This window comes from Mobula hypostoma, chromosome 2 (assembly GCF_963921235.1).
Source record: "Mobula hypostoma chromosome 2, sMobHyp1.1, whole genome shotgun sequence".
Taxonomy (NCBI): Eukaryota; Metazoa; Chordata; class Chondrichthyes; order Myliobatiformes; family Myliobatidae; genus Mobula; species Mobula hypostoma.
The window spans coordinates 81245472-81265692 of NC_086098.1; the positions used below are offsets into that span (position 1 = coordinate 81245472).

Below are 20221 nucleotides of genomic sequence, written 5' to 3' on the forward strand. Positions count from 1 at the left end.
CTTTTTAAGGTGGTTAGTCCACCTTTGGTCCCCACCTGGCACTCAGCTCTCACCTGTGGCTCCCCATAGCTGTTTGCATGCGACAGCGGCCACACCCCAGGCAACGGCTTCGACAAGCCGGCTAAACAAGGTTGAGGGTAGCCGAGGGGTCTGAAACCCTCAGTGAGACAGGGAGTTGTCTATCCCAGCATGTGAAGACAGACTCCGGCGGATTGAGCGGACGAGACCAATGGAAGGTCCAACGGTCAAGAAGGCGGTCTCTGCAAGCGTCGTGGAACGTGTAGAGCAGGACAAAACACAGAAGACGTCCTGATCATCCACTGCGTCTAGTCCCATCTCCAGTCGTCTAGACTCTGTCTTGCCACTGGATCCAGATGGGAATTGGGAAGAGAGAGTGAGGCTGACGCTGCGCAACTCTCCCTCACTTAAATCCAAATCACGCGCTAGTCTCGACACCATCATAATGGTGTCGAGGTCCTCATCAATATCAACGATGGACGAACACAACAACAACACTTCCAGGGAAACTCAATGCCTTCTATGCTCGCTTTGACCATCTAAACATGGAAGAATCTTCATGAACTCCCACAGCCCCCAAAGACCCTGTGAGTTCCATCTCTGAGGCTGACATGAGAACATCCTTCAAGAGGATGAACCTATGGAAAGCATCCAACACAGGTGTGGTACCAGGCCAAGTACTAAAGACCTGTACTTAGCAACTGGATGAAGTATTCACCAATATCCTTAACTGCTGGCTTTGGCAGTCTGAGATACCCACTTGCTTCAAGCAGGCTTCAATTATACCAGTGCCTAAGAACATGGTAAACTGCCTCAATGACTATTGTCCAGTAGCACTTACATCCACTGTGATAAAATGCCTTGAGAGGTTGGTGATGAAACGTATCAACTCCTAACTGAGAAGCAACTTGGATCCACTCCAATTTGCCCACTGTGACATAGGTCCAGAGCAGATGCTGTTTCACTGGCTCTTCATTCAACCCTGGAACATCTAGACAGCAAAAATGCATACATCAGGAAGCTCTTTATCGACTACAAAACCATCATCCCCTCAAAACTAATCAATAAGCTTCACGATCTTGGCCTCAATACCTCCTTGTACAATTGGATCCTCGATTTCGTCACTTGCAGACCCCAGTCAGTTCGGATTGGCAACAACATCTCCTCCACAATCTCCTTCTCCATCAGCATGACACTGTGTGCTTAGCCCCTGCTCTACTCGCTTTATACTTATGGCTGTAAGGCTAAGCACAGCTCCAAAGCAATATTTAAATTTGCTGATGAAACCTCTGTTGTTGGCCAAGTCAAAGGTGCTAACAAATCAGCATATAGGAGAGAGTTTGAAAATCTGGCTGAGTTGTACCTCAACAATAGCCTCTCAGTCAATGTCAGCAAGACCAAGCAGCTGATTATTGACTTCAGGAGGAGGAAACCAGAGGTCCATGAGCCAGACCTCATCAGGGGATCAGAAGTGGAGAGGGTCAGCAGTTGTAATTTCCTCAGTGTTATCTTTTCAGAGGATCTGTCCTGGGCCCAGCATGAAAGTGGAGTTATGAAGAAAACACAGCAGCACCTCTACTTCTTTAGAAGTTTGCGAAGACTTGGCATTAAATCTGAAATTTTGACAACTTTCATAAATATGTGGTGGAGAGTATATTGACTGGTTGCATCATGGCCTGGTATGAAAACATCAATGTCCTTCAAAGAAAATCCTACAAAAAGTAGTGAATACGGCCCAGTCCATCACAAGTAAAACTCTCCTCACCGTTGAACACATCTACATGGAGTGCGGTCACAGGAGAGCAGCGTCCATCATCAGGGACCTCTACCCCCAGGACATGATCTCATGCTCTCATCTCACTGCTGCCATCAAGAACAATGTACAGAAGCCTCAGGATCCAAACCACTGGGTTCATGAAGTTATTACCCCTCAACTATCAGGCTATTGAACAGAGGGGATAATTTCGCTCAACTTCATTCGTCCCCTCACCGAAGGACTATTCATCTAATGTTCTTAATATTTATTGCACATTGATTTATTATTATCTTATTTTTTTCTCTATGCATTTGCACTTTGTTGTTTTTTGCACATTGATTGTTTGCCTGTCCTATTGGGGTGTGTTTTTTTATTGATTCTATTGTGTTTCTTGGATTTACTGTATGGAAGAAAACAAGTCTTGGGGTTCTAGATATATATATATATGTGTGTGTGTGTTTGTGTGTGTGTGTGTGTGTGTGTGTGTGTGTGTACTTCCAGAATAAATTTACTTTGAACTTCGTACTTCATCAAGCCTCAGTACATCATTCCAGCCACTATTCACATACTGACTCTCTGTTTCAGACCCTCTGTTAACTCACTCTTTCATCTTTCCATTTCTCTGTGCTTCCAGCAAAAGGGGAAATCTTCTATTCTGCAAAGCATTTAGAGTCAAGCAGCCTGCGGAGAGAGACCGAGAGTCAGAATCAAAATCAAAATCAGAATCTGATTTATTGTCACTAACAAATGTGCAATTTGTTGAATTAGTTGTTTTGTGGCAACAGTACTGTCCAATACATAAACTAATAAACTATAAATTACAATAATATATATAGGTAATTAGCACAAAAAGGGAGCAAAAATAGTGAGGTAACATTCATGGATTCACAACCCATTCATAAATCTGGTGGTGGAGGGTAAGAAGCTGTTCCTAAAATATTGAGTAAAAGTTTTCAGACATCCTCTGAGATGGTAGCAATGAAAAGAGGGCATGTCCTGGGTGGTGTGGGTGCCACCTTTCTGAGGCATCGCCTTCGGAATTTGTCCTCGATGGAGGGGAGACTAGTGCCCATGATGGACAGATAAAGACAAAATTGATCTGTTGACACTTCATTACAGGAATAATATTCCATACCTTTCCTGTCTTTCACCGCATAGCTACAAATTAAGTTTTAAGGATCGGGTACGAATGGCCAGCCCCAGGGGTCAGGGAGTGAAGGGCAGACAAGCCTCGCTCGGCGCCGACCGCCCATCACCTAGCAACGAACCCACCGCGGAGACCAGCCCCAGCAAGATGCAGAAGAGCTGGAGCTTCAATGACCGGACTCGACTGCGACCTTCACTTCGATGTAAGACCAGTCAGGCACGGGGCACCTCATCCGGTGAGAGAGTGACGGCGGCATTCCGTGGGGACACTCTGGGGGGATGGGAGAGTTGCCACGGGGAGGGGAAATGAGGAGATTGGAGCCAGATCAGGTTGTGGGGCACTCCAGGAGAGTGGAAACAATCCCTAGCCATCAGGAAAGATATTCCGGGGTACTGGGAGACAGATCTTGAGAGTGGTGGGAGAAATGTCACAGGTCATAGGTAACGGCCATCTGGGGCAATGGAAGAGATGATCGGGAACTTTGGGGGTCACTAGAGAATCAGAATTAGAATCAGCTTTATTATCACTGATATATGTCCTGAAATTTGTTGTTTTGCAGCAGCAGTACAGTGCAATAGATTTAAAAAATTACTATAAGTTATGATAAAGAGTAGATTTTAAAAATTAAATAAGTAGTGCAAAGAGGGAGAGATCTTCTGGACACAAGTGATTCTGCAGATGTTGGAAATCCATAGCAAAACACACACAAAATGCTGGAGGAATTCAGCAGTTAAGGAAGCATCTATGGAGGGGAATAAACAGTCAACATTTCAGGTAAAGGGCTGTTTATTCCTTTCCATAGATGCTGCCTGACCTGCTGAGTTCCTCCAACATTTCGTGTGTGTTGTTCGAGATCTTCTGGGCCATGGGGATGGACATTCTGCAACAGTAGTGAAGACCCTTGGGGGAAACCTTCAGGGACACTGGGAGAGACACCTTGACCAGAAGGGAGAGACTGGACAGTGAGAATGGAAAAAGCTGAGCTTGTTCTCTTGCAAATCTTCCTAAATTGGGTCTCAAACACCACTAGTCACTAACAGGACATCGTAGACATTGGACTACTGTGTTATGGGGACAATGGAGTGGATTGTGGAAAAACTGGGGGTAGGAGTGGAGGACAGATGTTCGGGGGTAGAGCAGAACATTACATTAAAACATTACAAGAAAGAATTGTCTGTGTGAAAGTAAGGGGTTTGAAAGGGATTGTATTCCTTTCAGATTTACTACTCTTCCCCTTCCAAAGTTCAACATGCAAAGTAAATTTATTATCAAAGGACTTATATGTCACCTTGCGTTACCTTGAAATTCATTTTCTTGCAGGCATTGATAGTGAAGCAAAGAAATACAATAGAATTAATGAAAAACTACACATAAATACTGACAAAAACAATATGCAAACTGCAAATTAAAAAAAATAGATGACTAAATAAATAATGCTGAAAAGTTGAGTTGTAGGATCCTTGAAAGAGAGTCCATAGGTTGTGGAATCTGTCAGTGTTGAGGTGAGTGAAGTTACCCACCATGGTTCAGGAGGCTGATGGGTGAAAGGTAATAGATGTTCCTGAACCTAAAGGCTCCTGATAGCAGTATTGAGAAGAGTCCATGACCTGGATAGCGGAGGTCCTTGATGATGGATACCGCTTTCTTGTGGCAGTGCTCCTTATGGATGTGCTCAGTGGTGGGGTGGGCTTTTACTGTGATGGACTGGGCTATATCTACCACTTTTTGTAGGCTTTCCCATTCTACATATTTCCACACCAGGCCCGAGTACTTGACGTTTCTGCTGGGAGGATGTCGCAGTGACATAGTGCTCTATAGAAACCATCATGCTTGATGGTTTCTGAATATCCTCTGAGGACCTTGTGTTGTGTTGTGTTGTGTTGTGTTGAACTCTGAACTTCTCAGAGAATGGATTATCCCTTGAGTGTTGAGTTTAGCATGTAGGAGAAATCAAGTATTTATAACAAGCAAAGTTCATTCTTCTGGTTTATGCAGAATTGTGCAGTGGGAAATAACCATTTTGTTCATTTCTTCCACAGATGCTATCATGTCTCCAGATGAAGGCTTTGATGAGAGGGCAGTTCACCCAGAGCTCTTTGTTGAGGAGCTTACACCCGTGTTCAAAACTGTGATTAGAGCCATTAGGTACAGTCTCATGGGAGATTGATTTGGTCATTATTCCTCTCCTGCTTCCATCTGCCTACCCCACCTCTCTTTTTTAGGTTCCAGTGCTTCATCTTCCTTTCCAATCAGATTCCATCATTGTTGCCTCCACCCAATCAGATTCCAAAACCCCGAGACATTTGTTGCCTCCACCTATCACCTCCAATCTTTTCTACCCTTCCTTCCTAAATCTGCATATCAACCCTTCTCATCTAATTCCACCCATCTCCTACCAGTTCTTACCCAACCTCACCCCCAACATCTTCATACTAGTCACCTCCCCTCTATCTTTTAATCCAGCAAAGGGTCTCGACCCAAAACACCAACTTGTCTGTTTCCCTCCACAGATGCTGCCTGACCCACTGAGTTCCCCTAGCAGTTAGTTCATGGCTGGGGATAGGGTGACCTTCTGTAGGTTGGTGAACTAAAATGAACGGTAATCAGAGGTAGAGCATCAGCTATTTCTATTCTGTTTTAATGAATTGGTTGAATGTGCTGAGTGTAATGCACTTGGGTTTACTAGTGATACATGGATAACTATCCAAGAAAGGGAAATGTTAGAAAGATGCAGAGAATCAAAGAGTCCAAATCAGAGCCAGGTTTATTATCACTGACAATTGTCATCAAATTTGTCATTTTGTGATAGCAGTACAATGCAAGACATTAAAGTTACTGTGTTATAGGTAGATAGATAAACAAACAAAATGATTAGGTACGTAAATTAACAGATAAACAAACAAATAAATAGAAAGAAAGGAAAAAGGAAGAAAGGAAGAAAAGAAGGAAGGAAGGAAGAAATTACCTATTGTTGGCTGATTGATGGGGATGGACTCATGTGATTGGTAAACTCTCAATTGGATCACATGCTAGCAGATGAATTCAACAGACTGTGAGCTTGATCATCTGGTACCTTTCTGTTCTTTTATCCTTTTCCAGACTTTTTCCAATTGCATTCCCATCCATTGAGATTCATTGAGTTTTTCTCTGCTTAATTCAGTCATTGGTTAAAATGAAGAATTCGATGAACCTAGTCAATTAGACCCTAAATCCAGATAACTGCTTATGATGTGATCCAAGGGTAGATTAAAGATTAAAGATTAGCTTTATTTGTCACATGTACATCAAAACACACAGTGAAATGCGTTGTTTGTGCCAATGGCCAGCACAGTCCGAACATGTAGTGGGAACAACCTACAAGTGTCGCCATGTTTCTGGCATCAAAATAGCATGCCCATGACTAACTAATCTGTACATCTTTGGAATGTGGGAGAAAACCAGAGCACCCGGAGGAAACCTATGCGGTAATGGGGAGAATGTACAAACTCCTTCCAGACCAGTGAGAATTGAAACCAAATCACAGACACTGTAAAGAATTACGATGACTATTCACTATATGCCGAAGGATGCTAGGGGAACTGATGAACAGTTACACTCAAATGACAAACCTAGTCAGAATACTGATAACTGACTCATTTCAGAGGAGCAACACCTCATATTCTGCCTCCAACCTGATGGCATGAGCATCAATTTCTCTAACTACCAGCAATTTCTCCCCTCACCCCTCTCTTTGTTTCATTCCTCATTCTGGCTCCCCGTTCACCCATTCCCTTCTCCTCACCTGCTGATCTTCTCCCTCTAGTTCCTCTTATCCTTCCCTTTCTCTCATGGTCCACTCTACTCTCCTATCAGATTCCTTCTTCAGCACTTTACCTTTTCCACCTATCACCTCCCAGCTTCTTACTTCAACTCTCTCCCCCACCCACCTGGCTTCACCTATCACCTTCTAGCTTGTACTCCTTCTCCTGCCTCCCCCCCCACACCTTCTTATTCTGGCATCTTCCCCCCTTCCTTTCCAGTCCTGATAAAGGTTTAGCCCAAAACATTGACTTTTTATTCATCTCCATAGTTGTTGCCTGACCTACGGAGTTGCTCCAGCATTCTGTGTTTGTTGACTGACTCAATTATCTGGGCGTTTTGCAGGTTTATGAAGTTCCATGTTGCAAAGAGAAAGTTCAAAGAGACTCTGCGACCGTACGATGTGAAAGATGTGATTGAGCAATATTCGTCTGGACATTTGGACATGCTCGGTAGGATCAAAAGTCTGCAGTCACGGTGAGCGTGCCTTCCAAAAACTCCACCTAATCCAGATTGAGTTGACAGCTACTGGTTCATTTTTAGGACTCTTGGAAGAGTGTGAATACTCGTTAAATTTTGGGTTGACACTCCCACTGCACTGCTAATGCACCATCAGAGATCTTGTTTGCCATTTGCATTATTAAGCTGGAGTCTGCCCTGCCCCTCCCACCCCTCCCTCAGGTGTCCATTAAAGGTTAACACACTCACAAACTGCTGCAGGGACTCGGCAGTTCAGTCAGCATCAGTGAACGGAAAGGAACATCCATTAAAGGTCCCATGGATCCATCTGGACAAGGCATTAGGCTAGAGTCCAGGCCAACACCTATCCCTCGTCTGCAAACAGAATCAAAACATTAAAACCTCTTATCCTTCCCTTTCTCCCACTGTCTGTTCTTCTTTCCTATCAGATTCCTTCTTCTCCAGCCCTTTACCTTTTCCGCCTATCACCTCCCAGCTTCTTAAGACAAAGCAGAATTGGGCCATTTGGTCCATCAAGTCTGCTCCATTATTCTATCATGGCTGATTTATGATCATCCTCAAGCACTTTCTTCTGTCTTCTCCCCGTAACCTTTAACAAACTTACTAATCAAGAAGCTATCAACCTCTGCTTTAAGTGTATCTGATGAAACATAGAACAGCACAGCAGAGTACAGGGCCTTTGGCCTACAATGTTGTGCTAACCCTTTAACCTGTTCTAAGATCAATCTAATGCTTTCCTCCCCCATTGTCCTCCATTTTCTGTCATCCATGTCCCTACCTAAGAGTCTCAAAATATCTCAAATGTATCTAACTGTACCGTTACCCCTAACAGTGAGTTCCATGCATGACTACTCTGTGTAAATAAAACTTAGCTCTGACATCCCTCCCCCAGACATTCCTCCAATCACCTTGTATTAGCCATTTCTGTCCTAGGAAAAAGTCTCTGGCTGTCCACTCAGTCTACATCTCTTATCACCTTGTACAACTCTCTCAAGTCACCTCTCATCCTCCTTCGCTCCATCTTCTTCAACTGTCATTTCTACCTTTGACCTCCAGCTTCTGACATCATTCTCTTCCCCCCAACACATAACCTGCCAATCACCACCCACCCCCCCCCCCAGCTGGATCCACCTATCAGCTGCTCCACCGCTTTCTTTCCAGTCTGCTGAAGGGTCTCTACCTGAAATATCAAAAGTCCATTTACCTCCATAGATGCTGCCTGGCCTGCTGAGTTCCTCCAACTCAAAGTCAAAGTCATAGAAAATTTTTTTACCGTGCCCATGGTTTGCTCCTTATCAAATTGCAATATTGCTTTGCACTGTTGTAACTATATGTTATAATTATGTGGTTTTGTCAGTTTTAGTCTTGGTTTGTCCTGTGTTTCTTGTGATATCATTCTGGAGGAACATTGTATCATTTTTTAATGCATGCATTTCTAAATGACAATAAATGAGGACTGAGTGTCCTCATAATCTAATCTAATCTAATCTATTTATCAAAGTACGTATGCATTACCATATAGTATCCTGAGATTCATTTTTCTTGCTGGCGTTTACAGAAAAATTAAGAAATAATATAGAATTTATGCATAAGTAAAGACGGACAACCGAAGTGCAAAAGAAGACAATTTGTGCAATTAAAAATAAATAATACTGAGAACATAAATTGAAGAATCCTTGAAAGTGAGAGTAGGACTAGGCTGCACCTGTCTGTTGAAAATCTTCCTAAGGTGGGTCTCAAACACCACTGGGTCTCTAACAGGACATTGTAGACATTGCACTACTGTGTTACAGGGACAATAGGGTGGGTTGTGGAAAACCTGGGGTTTAGGAGAGGAGAACATATGTTTGGGGGTAGGGCAGAATGTTACATTAAAGCATTACAAGAACAGTTTGTCTGTGTGAAAGTCAGGAGAATATAAGGGGTCATCATCGTGCCACAGAATTCCTACTCTTCCCCTTCCAAAGTTCAAAGTAAACAAATTATCAAAGTACATATATGTCGCCATGAGATTCATTCATAGTGGAACAAAGAAATACAATAGATTCTCTGAAAAACTGCACACAAAGAATGGTGAACAACCAATATGTAAAAGATGACAAACTGCAAATACAAAAACCAAATAATTAATAGACAGATAAATAAATAAATAATGCTGAAAAGATGAGTCGAAGGGTCCTTGAAAGTGAATCCATAGGGTGTGCAATCAGTTCAGAGTTGAGGTGAGTGAAGTTATCCATGCTGTCTGAGGACCCTGATGGTTGTAGGGTAATAACTGTTCCTGAATCTGGTGATGTGGGACCTAAGGCTCCTGTACCTCCTTCTCAATGGTAGCACAAGAAGACAACAAGGCCTGGACGATGGGGGTCCTTCATGATGGATGCTGTTTTCTTGTGACAGGGCTCCTTGTAAATGTATTCAGTGCTGGGGAGGGAGGGCTTTGCCTGTGGTGGACTGGGCTGCATCCACCAATTTCTGTATGTTTCCATGCAACCTGTCCATTTGGAATGTTACATCCTCTGTGCATTTAGGTAGAGTCTCTCAGAAACACCATTGCACCCCCTCCCCCCACCATTCCCAAAGCTATGACTTGGGCAAATAAGAGCTTACAGTGGGTGGACCCTGGGAGTTTAATTAACAACTGCCATTTCTTTATGAATTTAATCTTATCAGAGTATATACATCAGATATGATTTCATACGACGCTTTCTTGGTGTGCAGTTATAAACACAAGGGATTCTGCAGATATTCAAAATCCAGGGTAACATGCACATAATGGTGGAGGAACTCAGCAGGTCAAGCAGCATCTATGGAGAGGAACTAGCTGAGTTCCTATAGCGTTTTGTGTGTTAAATAGGTGTAATTCTCGACTGCTTTGAACTAAAGTGACAAAATTTTTTCCAAGTTTATATGCAAGTATCCTGATCGTGACATTTCGGGCCAAGACCCTTCATCAGGGCTCAGCCCAGCTTCTCACTTTCTACCCCACCTCCCCCACCCCACATTCCCCCTCACCTGGTCTCACCTGCCACCTGCCAGCTTGTGCTCCTCTCCCTCCCCATCTTCTTATTCTGGCTTCTTCCTCCTCCTTCCCAGTCCTGATGAAGGATCTCAGCCCAAAACACTGACTCCCAAAATTCTGCTCCATAGACACTGCCAGACCTGCTGAGTTCCTCCAGAGTTTTGTGTGTGTTGTTCAAGATTTCTAGTACCCGCAGAAACTTTTAGAGCCATAAAGTGCCACGGGACAGAAACAGGCCCTTCAGCCCATCTAGTCCATGCAAAAATATTATTCTGCCCAGTGCATCTTTTATTTATAGTTTCCAGAATTTGTTCACACCTCCTACCTAGCGTTGGCACACTGTCCTACTGTGTTTTCATATACCCTGTTACTATATAGAAGAGTTCCTCTTGCCAAGCACCAGTTTGTCACTATAAGATTTCCTGTCATAGTCAATATTACAGCTGCTTGTACACCTAACATCACAACGTACAGGTTTCCCCTGCCAGCCGAAGGCAGAGCGTTCCTATGAAACGGTTCATAAGCCGAAATGTCATAAAGCGAAGAAGCAATTACCATTTATTTATATGAGAAAATTTTGTGAGCGTTCGCAGACCCAAAATTAACCTACCAAATCATGACAAATAACACATAAAACCTAAAATAACAGTAACATATAGTAAAAGCAGGAATGATATGATAAATACACAGCCTATATAAAGTAGAAATACTTCTCTACAACAATTGCCTGCACAGATCTCCATAGTGAAAATCTCACGCAAGCGCTGTCAGCAGAAAATCGCACGCAACCGTTGTTGGCATAAACGCGCTCTCCAGTAACCTTTAAGCTATGAGGCTGCCAAATCTACCAAATAACACTCAAAAATACACAGCCTATATAAAGTAGAAATAATGTACGTACAGTGTAGTATCACTTAGCGGAATCAGGAAGACAGCTTGCCGAGCACACTGATAATGGTGTGTTAGACTGAGTCGTCGCAGGTTGGGTGGTGCAGTGGCCCCCACCCTCCGGGCCGCCGACCTGATACATTGCCGCGAAGAACGCAGCAGTAGCCGGGAGGCACACAGCACATCTTTAAGAAACAAGCCGAAATAAACATGCTAATTAATTAGGTGCCGCCGACACATAATTGTCGGCCCAGATCAGAGGAGACGCAATCGGAAATCGGCACTGACCTGGGCCGACAATTACGTGTCGGCGGCACCTAATTAATTAGCTTGTTTATTTCGGCTTTTTTCTTAAAGATGTGCTGTGTGCCTCCCGGCTACCGTTGCATTCTCCGCGAATCGGTACAGTATCTGTCTGGGGCCCGGGGGGTGGGGTGGTGGAACACGGGGGTGTCATCTCATCATCGATCAGGGCAGGCAGCTCATCTTCTCCTATGACTGCCCGCCTCGATGTCAAAGATCGAGGTTCGTCGTCTGCTGTGGCTGATGTGGAAGGCTTGCTTGACTGCTGAGCCTCGCGCATTTTTCTATCATATAGTTGTTTGTAAGGACTCAAACCATCCTGAAAATATCCCCTAAACCTACGTACCTTTTCAAAATTAAAGTCGTACTTTATCATTGCAGCGAAAATCTCACGCAGTTGCTTCATGTTCAGTTCGCTACTGCATTCGGTTTCGATTATTATCCTTTCCTCTTCCAATTGCATCAGCTCTTCATCTATCAGTTCTTGGTCACGGGATGCCAAAACCTCTTCAACATCATCTTCGTCAGCTTCCACAAGCCAAACTCACGTTGTCCTTGCTTTGTTCACCACAATCGAAACGCTTAATTATGTCTAGTTTTAAGCTAAGTGTAACACCCTTATGAGCTCTTTTAGGCTTTTCTGATACCTTAGAACACATCTTGCTAATGGCTGCTCACAGGCATGTGTTTAAGCAATGCCATTCCGAATCCGGGGGAGAGCGGCTGCTCGGGGCACGCACTGCCTTTCATCGCGCACTGATTTTTTCGCACGCTGATTTTTTATCACACACTGCCTTTCTTCGTAACAGTGAAAGCACCTTCTGAAAGCAAAAACAGGGTACTAATGTAGGTCTTTCGTAACAGTGAGGTTTCATAAAGCGAACGTTCGAAAAGCGGGGGACACCTGTACATACAAAAAGTCTGTGTATACAGTATAAGCTAATCTTATGTACCGTATGTACAGCCACATTCAGACAGTTAATTGGACATTGTGTTTTATAGGATTAATTTTACATTCATATTTATTGTGTCTTTTGGGTTTTAATTGTGTTTTTTTCCCTGCTAATTGTGTTTTCTATCGCTACATCAGATCCGGAGAAACAATCAGTTTGTTCTTCTTTACACTCGCCTACTGGAGAATGACAATAAACTGTCTTGAATTTTGAATCTTGTTTGTTTCATTTAATTCAGCGTGGATCATATTCTTGGGAAAGGACAGTTCACAACAGAAAAGCGTTCTCGCGAGAAAGGACCATCGGACAATGACATTGCTGCTGATCTTAGTATGATGGGACGTGTGGTAAAAGTGGAGAAACAGGTAACAATATTGATTCCTTGGAAATAACTCCACTGGCTCTCCCAAAATGAAAACAGTTTTTGTGTGAAGGTGAAAGACCCTTAGGATGATAGATATGCATGAAGACTCCATATGGGCTGTCAAGATTGGACTGGGTAAAATGCTGGAAGAACTCAGCAAGTCAGGCAGAATAAACAGTCAATGCTTCAGGCCAAGACCCTTCATCAGGAGTGGGAAAGGAGGAAGAAGCTGGGGGGAGGGGAAGGAATACAAGTTGGCAGGTGACAGGTAAGACCAGGTGAAGGGGAAGGTGGGGTGGGGAAGGGGAAGATGATGTGAGAAGCTGGGAGGTTATTGTTAGAAGAGGTAAAGAGCTGAAGAAGAAGCAATTTGATAGGAGAAGGCAGTGAATCATGGGAGAAAGAGAAGGAGGAGGGGTACCAGGTGAGAGGCAGGTGAGGCAACGGTAAGGGATGAGAGGGGAACCAGAATGGAGAATGGAAAAAGAGAGAAAGAGGGAGTGAGGAGAAATTACTGGAATTTAGAGAAATCAATGTTCATTCCATCAGGTTGGGGGCTAGCCAATTGGAAAATGAGGTGCTGCTCCTCCAACCTGAGTGTGGCCTCATTGTGACAGCATGGGCTGAAATGTCAGAATGGAAATTGGAAGTTAAATTGAAATAGGTGGCCACAAAAAAATTCCATCTTCTGTGGCCAGCACAGAGCCTCTTATAACCACCAGTAACATTTGTCTTTGCAGGTACAGTCCATTGAGTCAAAGCTTGATGCGCTCTTGGACGTCTACAGACAGTGTCTGCGGAAAGGGTCAGTCTCGGCGCTGACTCTTGCATCCCTGCAGATGCCTTCGCTGGAGCTCGATCAAACTTCTGATTATCAAAGTCCAGTGGAAGGGCTCAGCTCAGCCCGACTTAGCAACTGTACATCAAGATCTACCAGTGCCCGGGGACTGCAGCTCATCCTCACACCAGATGATCCAAGTGGCCCCTCTTATGGACACGTCAGCCTGACCACCCAGCCGCAGGCTGTTCCCAGTACCAAGGGTGACAGACCCACAATGGCAGTGCCTAATCCAGTGGTCCCACCTTCTAAGGAGACAGTGACATCTCAACAGTTGCCATCCTTCCAGACCACCAGCGGGCCGCTTCCTCTCCAGATCATTCCCGTCACTTCACAGGGGTTTGATTCCAATATCACCACATGCCTTGTCTCTGGCCAAAGGGCAGACCTTAGTTTCACTCAGGACACCCCATGGCGGCGGAGTCAGAGTGCAGAGAACGAATCCCTGGTCAATGTTTGCCCAGCGACGGACAAACCTTTAGAACACTCCCTGTCTGTGCAAAATCTGATCCAGCCCACTCACGAACTGAGGGTGCCATTCACAGACAGGAACCACAGGAGCGCCAGAGCATGTCAAGAGCACTATCCCAAATGGACAGCATCGCGATTCTTGGTTGGAGGTGAGGAGGTCAGCCCAGAAATATTTGAAAGCGCAAATCCAATGAGGCCTGGCGTGCCCAGAACGTCACGAGTCATTGAACAAGCAGAGGACCCAGTAAGGTCCTTGAGCATGTCTCCAATTCATCTAAAGTGAGAACAAAAGAAACCTCCCTTCCACAAGTCTCCAATATGCATTGTCTCTTGGACTGTCTTTGCCTTTGAGACAAATCATGAAACTTTCTAGTGTAACATAGCGAACAAATGAAAGAGGCACTTATGGGTCTAGTTGCATGAATAAATGCATGCCAAATTGAAAATGAGATTGTTTTAAAGTATTGTGGGAGCAGCTTGTTTCTTTGATAAATCAGGAATTATTTTTGTAACAAATGTGCATAGAGGTAATTTGATGATGTTCCAGTGAATAGTTCAGGGATCTGGACTGATTAAGACTACTTTTATTTACAGTACAGTTGTGTCTTCAAACTTCTGTGGTGTTTATGATACCCTGTCATCCCATCCAGGTAAAAACCCCTGTTTATATCAGAAGGGTTTCTCTGCTTCATTTGAGGTACAAAAGATAGACACATTCTTTATGAAAAATGTTTATAAAATATTCAACATTACTTTGAAAGATAATTGCTGAATATTCTGTTGAACTTCTTATTTTAAGGTTCAGGTTGTTTGAAGGACCTTTCTGTGCAGAGAGAAGTGTCAGAACAGCCAAGGAGGCAGATGGTGATGGAGCACCACTGATAGTGTGATGTTCAACTCTGAATGCACTGTATGATGATCTAAATAATGTGGCTTCCTTTGAAGCAGACCCTGCCTTGGACAACCTCTTTTCCAATAGAATAAGATATTAATGCCTCACTAAAAAAAAACAAAGACTTATTGTAGAATGCTTTGTATATCATTTTCTTAATGTATGTATAAGAGATGCTGATATTTGTACTGATTAGATATATAATATCAAGTTTGAACAGCAGCCTGGCTGGTAGATCCAGATGCTGCTCTGAAGCACAATTTGCTGAGCAATTGATCATATTGTAGAAAACTAGAATCGTACAGTGCAGAAAGAGGCCATTCGGCCCATTGTGCCTTTTCTGTCTGTTTGAAAGAGCCATCCATACAATCCTACGCCTCCTTCCCTGAGTGAAATTTGTTTTTTCAGTTATTTATCTTAATTCCTCACACAAAATATAATTGAATTTACTTCTTCCCTCTTTACAGTCAGTGCATCTCTAACAACTTAGTGTGCTCATTGTTTACTTTAGACCATAAAACCATAAGACAGAATCAAAACCAAAATTAATATCACTGAAGTATGCCATGAGATTGTTTTGCAGCAGCAGTGTAGTGCAATACATTTAAATACAACAAGTTACAGGAAGAAATTATAAATAACCCAATTCTCCTGCCTTCTCCATAATCTGTTGCACTTACTAATCAGCCTATTAACCTCTACTTTAAATGTACCAAATGACTTGGCATCCACAGGTATCTGCAGCAATGAATTCCACAGATTCACTACCCTCTGGCTGATGAAATTCCTCCTCACCTCTGTTCCAAGGAGAAGTCCTCGTATTCTGAGGCTGTGCCTTCATGTCCTAGACTGTCCCACTCAAGAAAGCATCCTCTCCACATCCACTCTATCTAGGCTTTTCCCCCTTCATTCCTCTAAACTCCAGTTAGTACAGGGCCAGAGCCATCAAAAGCACCTTGTACTTTAACCCTTTAATTCCCAGATCATTCTCGTGAATCTCCTCTGGACCCTCTCCAATACCGGCACACCCTTTCTTAGATAAGGGGCCCAAAACTGCTCACAATACTCCAAGTGCGGTCTGATCAATGCCTTATAAAAGCTCCACATTACATCCTTGCTTTTATATTCTAGTCCTCTCAAAATGAATGCTAACATTGCATTTGCCTTCCTCACCACTGACGCAACCTGAACGTTTTGCCAACTATCTTTAAGTTTTACCTTTGGCCAGTATAACCTTCAGGATTTTGAACAGTTTTGTTCAGTCCATCCTCAGGCTTATCCATGGTGAGATGAAACTGACCAGAAATCTGTTAAACAGACTTTAGATAATCAACCCTATTCTCTTACACTTTCCTCCATAAGCTTTGATCAGGAAACTATCCCCATTACTTACCCAGGTCCCATATAGCACATCCAACAGTACAATACAGAGGCAATCCCTTCAGCCCACAAACTAATTAAATTAGCGATTAAATGCCTAACTAAACTAATCACTTGTGACTTTACAGCATATTCCACCAATCTCTACGCATTTACGTGCCTGTCTGAGAGCCCCCTAAACACCTCTATATGCCTCCACCAGAACCCAAGCCAGCACATTCTAGGCACCCACCATTCTCCACGTAATAAAACTTTCCCCTCAAATCTCCTTTGAACTTATACCCTCTCACCTTAAACATGTGCCCTCTATTAGACATTTGGACACTGGGAAAAAGGTACCAGCTCTCGCTTCTCTATCTATACCTTTAATAATCGTATAAATTTCTATCATATCTGGTGCCGTTCTAATATATCTGCTGGGATCTTTTTCCAGGGTTTGACATCCTCTCTGTAGTGTAGTATCCAGAAATAATCACAGAGAGCTAACAGGGACCTAAACATTGATTTACATAGACCGATGGACTGATCTGTACACTGCTGAGGACAGACAACAGCAATCGGACACCTCCTCTTACTTAGCCCTGAATCAGGACCCCAATGCGAAACATTAGACCACTGTCTCCTGCACTATCGCGACCCATTTATAGAGACCCCCATCACCTCAGAATTCTCCCTTCTACAGCCTCTAACTTCATTGTTCCCCAACACTCCCTCCCCCCACTGCCCATTTCTACCTCCAACCCTAATCCTGATGAAGAGTCTTCATCCAAACTATTGACTGTCCATTTCCCTCCATAGATGCTGCCTGACCCACTGAATTCTTGTGTGTTGGTGGTTTATGAAGGTTTTGCTTAGTGCTCCTCCTGTACTTGTATCCACTTGTATGAAAGCACAGAATTTCATACTTATTTTAAGCTGTTTTTCTAACTTAGTCGTGCCGCTTTCAAACTCGTGTTGTAAACTTCCAGGCTTGCACAGGAACAGCCCTTCGGCCCAACTAGTCCATGCCAAACTGTTATTCTGCCTGGTCCCATCAACTCAAACTGGTCCATAGCCGTTCACTCCCTCCCATCCAAACTTCTCCTTAACGTTGAAATTAATCCCGCATTTACCACTTCTGCTGACAGCTCATTCCACACACACACCACCCTCCGAGTGAAGTTCCCCCTCAATATCTCACCTTTCACCCTTTAACTACAACCTGCAGTTCTCATCTTACCTAACCTCAGCATGTCTATATACCTCATAAATTTGTATACCTCTTTCAAATCTCCCCTCATTCTCCTACACTCCAGGGAATAAAGTCCCAAGCTATTCAGTCTTTCCCTATAACTCATGCTCTCAAGTCCTGTCAACATCCCTGAAAATTTTCTTTGTATTCTTTCAGTCTTGTTGATATCTTTACTGTAGGTAAGCGACTGGAACTGCACACAATACTCCAAATTTGGCTACACTAATATCTTATACAACTTTAACATAACATCCCAACTTCTGTGCTCAGTACTCTGATCTATGGAGGCCTATGTGTCAAAAACTCTCTTTAACGCCTTATCCACCTAAGACACCTTTTTTGAATGAATTATGGATCTGTATTTCAAAGGTTTCAAAGGTACATTTAATGTCAGAGAAATGTACACAATATACATCCTGAAATGCATTTTCTTCCCAACCATGCACGAAAAACAGAGGAGTGCCCCAAAGAATGAACGACAGTTAAATGTTAGAACCCCAAAGTCCCCCCCCAGCTCCCCTCCTTCCCGTGCATAAGCGGCAGCAAGCAACGATCCTCCCCTCCCCCCACCAGCAAAAAAAGAAAAAAAAGCATCAGCACCCACCACTGAGCACTCAAGCGTGAGCAAAGTAACTGCCAGGACACGGACTACTTGTTCACTCGGCATCCAACATACCATGGGCTCTCTCTCTCTCCCTAATAAAGGAGAGAGAGATGTCTCCGTTTCACAGCGAGAGGGGAGACATAACAAACAACTCATTGGTTTACGATGTTAAAAGTCCATTGCGTCACTTTTTCCGAGCTCTGTGCCCAAAGATCTCGGGTCTCTGGGCACACAGCCTTAGATCTTCCATCTCCCACAACACTCTAGTCTTCTGCTTGGACACCGACCTCCGATCCCCCCATCTCCAGAGCCACGAAAACTCGGTCCTCCGAAGGTGAGCTAAGCCCTTAGGCCGAACCCTTGGCATGCCAAACAACGGCCAGTTGTGAAACCCCAAGAGCGGGTCCCATTCCCACAAAGAACCATAGTCAGCGTATAACTCCAGATCAGGGTCTTCAAAAGAACCCTGAAAGGGAAAAATAGAGATTTTCAGACACTTTGCAGACACTGCCACTTCTATCCTAACAGGCTTAATATGTTCAGTTCACCTCTTAGATTTACAAGGGGTGATTAATAAGTTCGTGGCCTAAGGTAGAAGGAGTCAATTTTAGAAAACCTAGCACATTTATTTTTCAACATTGTCCCCTCCTACATTTACGCACAGTTAGTCTAGCGGTCGTGGAGCATACAGATCCCTTCTTTGTAGAAGTCAGTGTCTTGGATCTCCAGAAATGGTCCACAGCAGGGGTGATTGATAAGTTTGTGGCCTAAGGTAGAAGGAGGTGAGTTATTCAGCTCTCGTTACATACACGTGCAGTTCAACTCGTTGAGTGAATATGCAGAAAGTTTGAAATTAATAACTCATCTCCTTCTACCTTAGGCCACAAACTTATCTATCACCCCCACGGTGGACCACTTTCTGAAGGTCCAAGACGCCGACTTCTACAAAGAAGGGATCTGTATGCTCCACGACCGCTGGACTAAATGTGTACATGTAGGAGGGGACTATGTTGAAAAATAAATGTGCTAGGTTTTCTAAATTTGACTCCTTCTACCTTAGGCCACGAACTTATCAATCACCCCTCGTACACTCAGTGGCCATTTTATTAGGTACCTCCTGTGCCTAATGAAGCGGCCATGAGTGTATGTTCATGGTCTTCTTCTGCTGTAGTCCATCCACTTCAAGGTTCAATATGTTGTGTCTCAGAGATGCTCTTCCGCACACCACTGTTGTAATGCATGGTTATTTGAGTTAATGTCACCTTCCTGTCAGTTTGAACCAGTCTGACCATTCTCCTCTGACCTCTCATTGAGAAGGTCTTTTCACCCACAGAACTACTGCCTACTGAACGCTTTTTGTTTCTTGTACCATTCTCTGTAAATACTAAAGATGGTTATGTATGAAATTCCCAGGAAATCAACAATTTCTGAGATAAACCACTGCAACAGTCATTCCACAGTCAAAGTCACCTAGATCACATTTCCTCCTCATTCTGATGATGGATCTGAACAGTAACAGCACCTCTTGACCATACCTGCATGCTTTTATGTTGCCATATGATTGGCTGATTAGATATTTGCATTAATAAGCAGTTATACAGGAATATCTAATAAAGTGGTCACTGAGTGCACGGACGTATAAAAATCAATCATCAATTAAAGGCCTTGCAGCCTTCTCAACCACTTTGTTACATAATTCTATCAACTTTGTTAAACGTGATATACTTTCAACTCAGGGGTTCCCAACATTTTTTGTCCCATGTATCCTTATCATTAACCGAGGGATCCATGGACCCCACTGTTTCAATTAATCCATGATGGTTTTCATTTAATAGTTCATGAATTTCTCGGGAGCAGTTAATTTGTTATCTCTGGAAACTTCAGCAATCCTGAGGTAAGGATGACTGATCTTTCAAGACTAGCTTTCATCCTCAGCAAAAATGACCTGCTCGAGGAACTCAAGATGCAGACCAGATCAAGGGATTTAACCCAAGATGTTGACTATCCATTATTCTTCCACAGATCTAACAGCATCTGTGGAAGGACAATGGATAGTCAATATTTCAGGGTTGAGAC

General features: G+C 43.5%; 1 protein-coding gene across 2 annotated transcripts in view; it reads left to right on the forward strand.

Annotated features, from left to right (window-relative positions):
• LOC134341426 (potassium voltage-gated channel subfamily KQT member 5-like) overlaps positions 1 to 18665 on the forward strand; it is a 339156-nt gene extending 320491 nt beyond the window's left edge. Inside the window, exons 9-13 of one of the 2 annotated variants that reach the window (XM_063039282.1) lie at positions 2933 to 3156; positions 4961 to 5066; positions 7065 to 7196; positions 12604 to 12730; positions 13470 to 18665. In XM_063039282.1, coding sequence (XP_062895352.1) covers positions 2933 to 3156; positions 4961 to 5066; positions 7065 to 7196; positions 12604 to 12730; positions 13470 to 14321 — 1441 coding nt within the window. In that variant the 3' untranslated portion in view covers positions 14322 to 18665. The remainder of the gene's footprint in view (positions 1 to 2932; positions 3157 to 4960; positions 5067 to 7064; positions 7197 to 12603; positions 12731 to 13469) is intronic. The other variant, XM_063039289.1, reaches the window with a different exon arrangement.
• The last annotated feature ends 1556 nt before the right edge of the window (positions 18666 to 20221 follow it).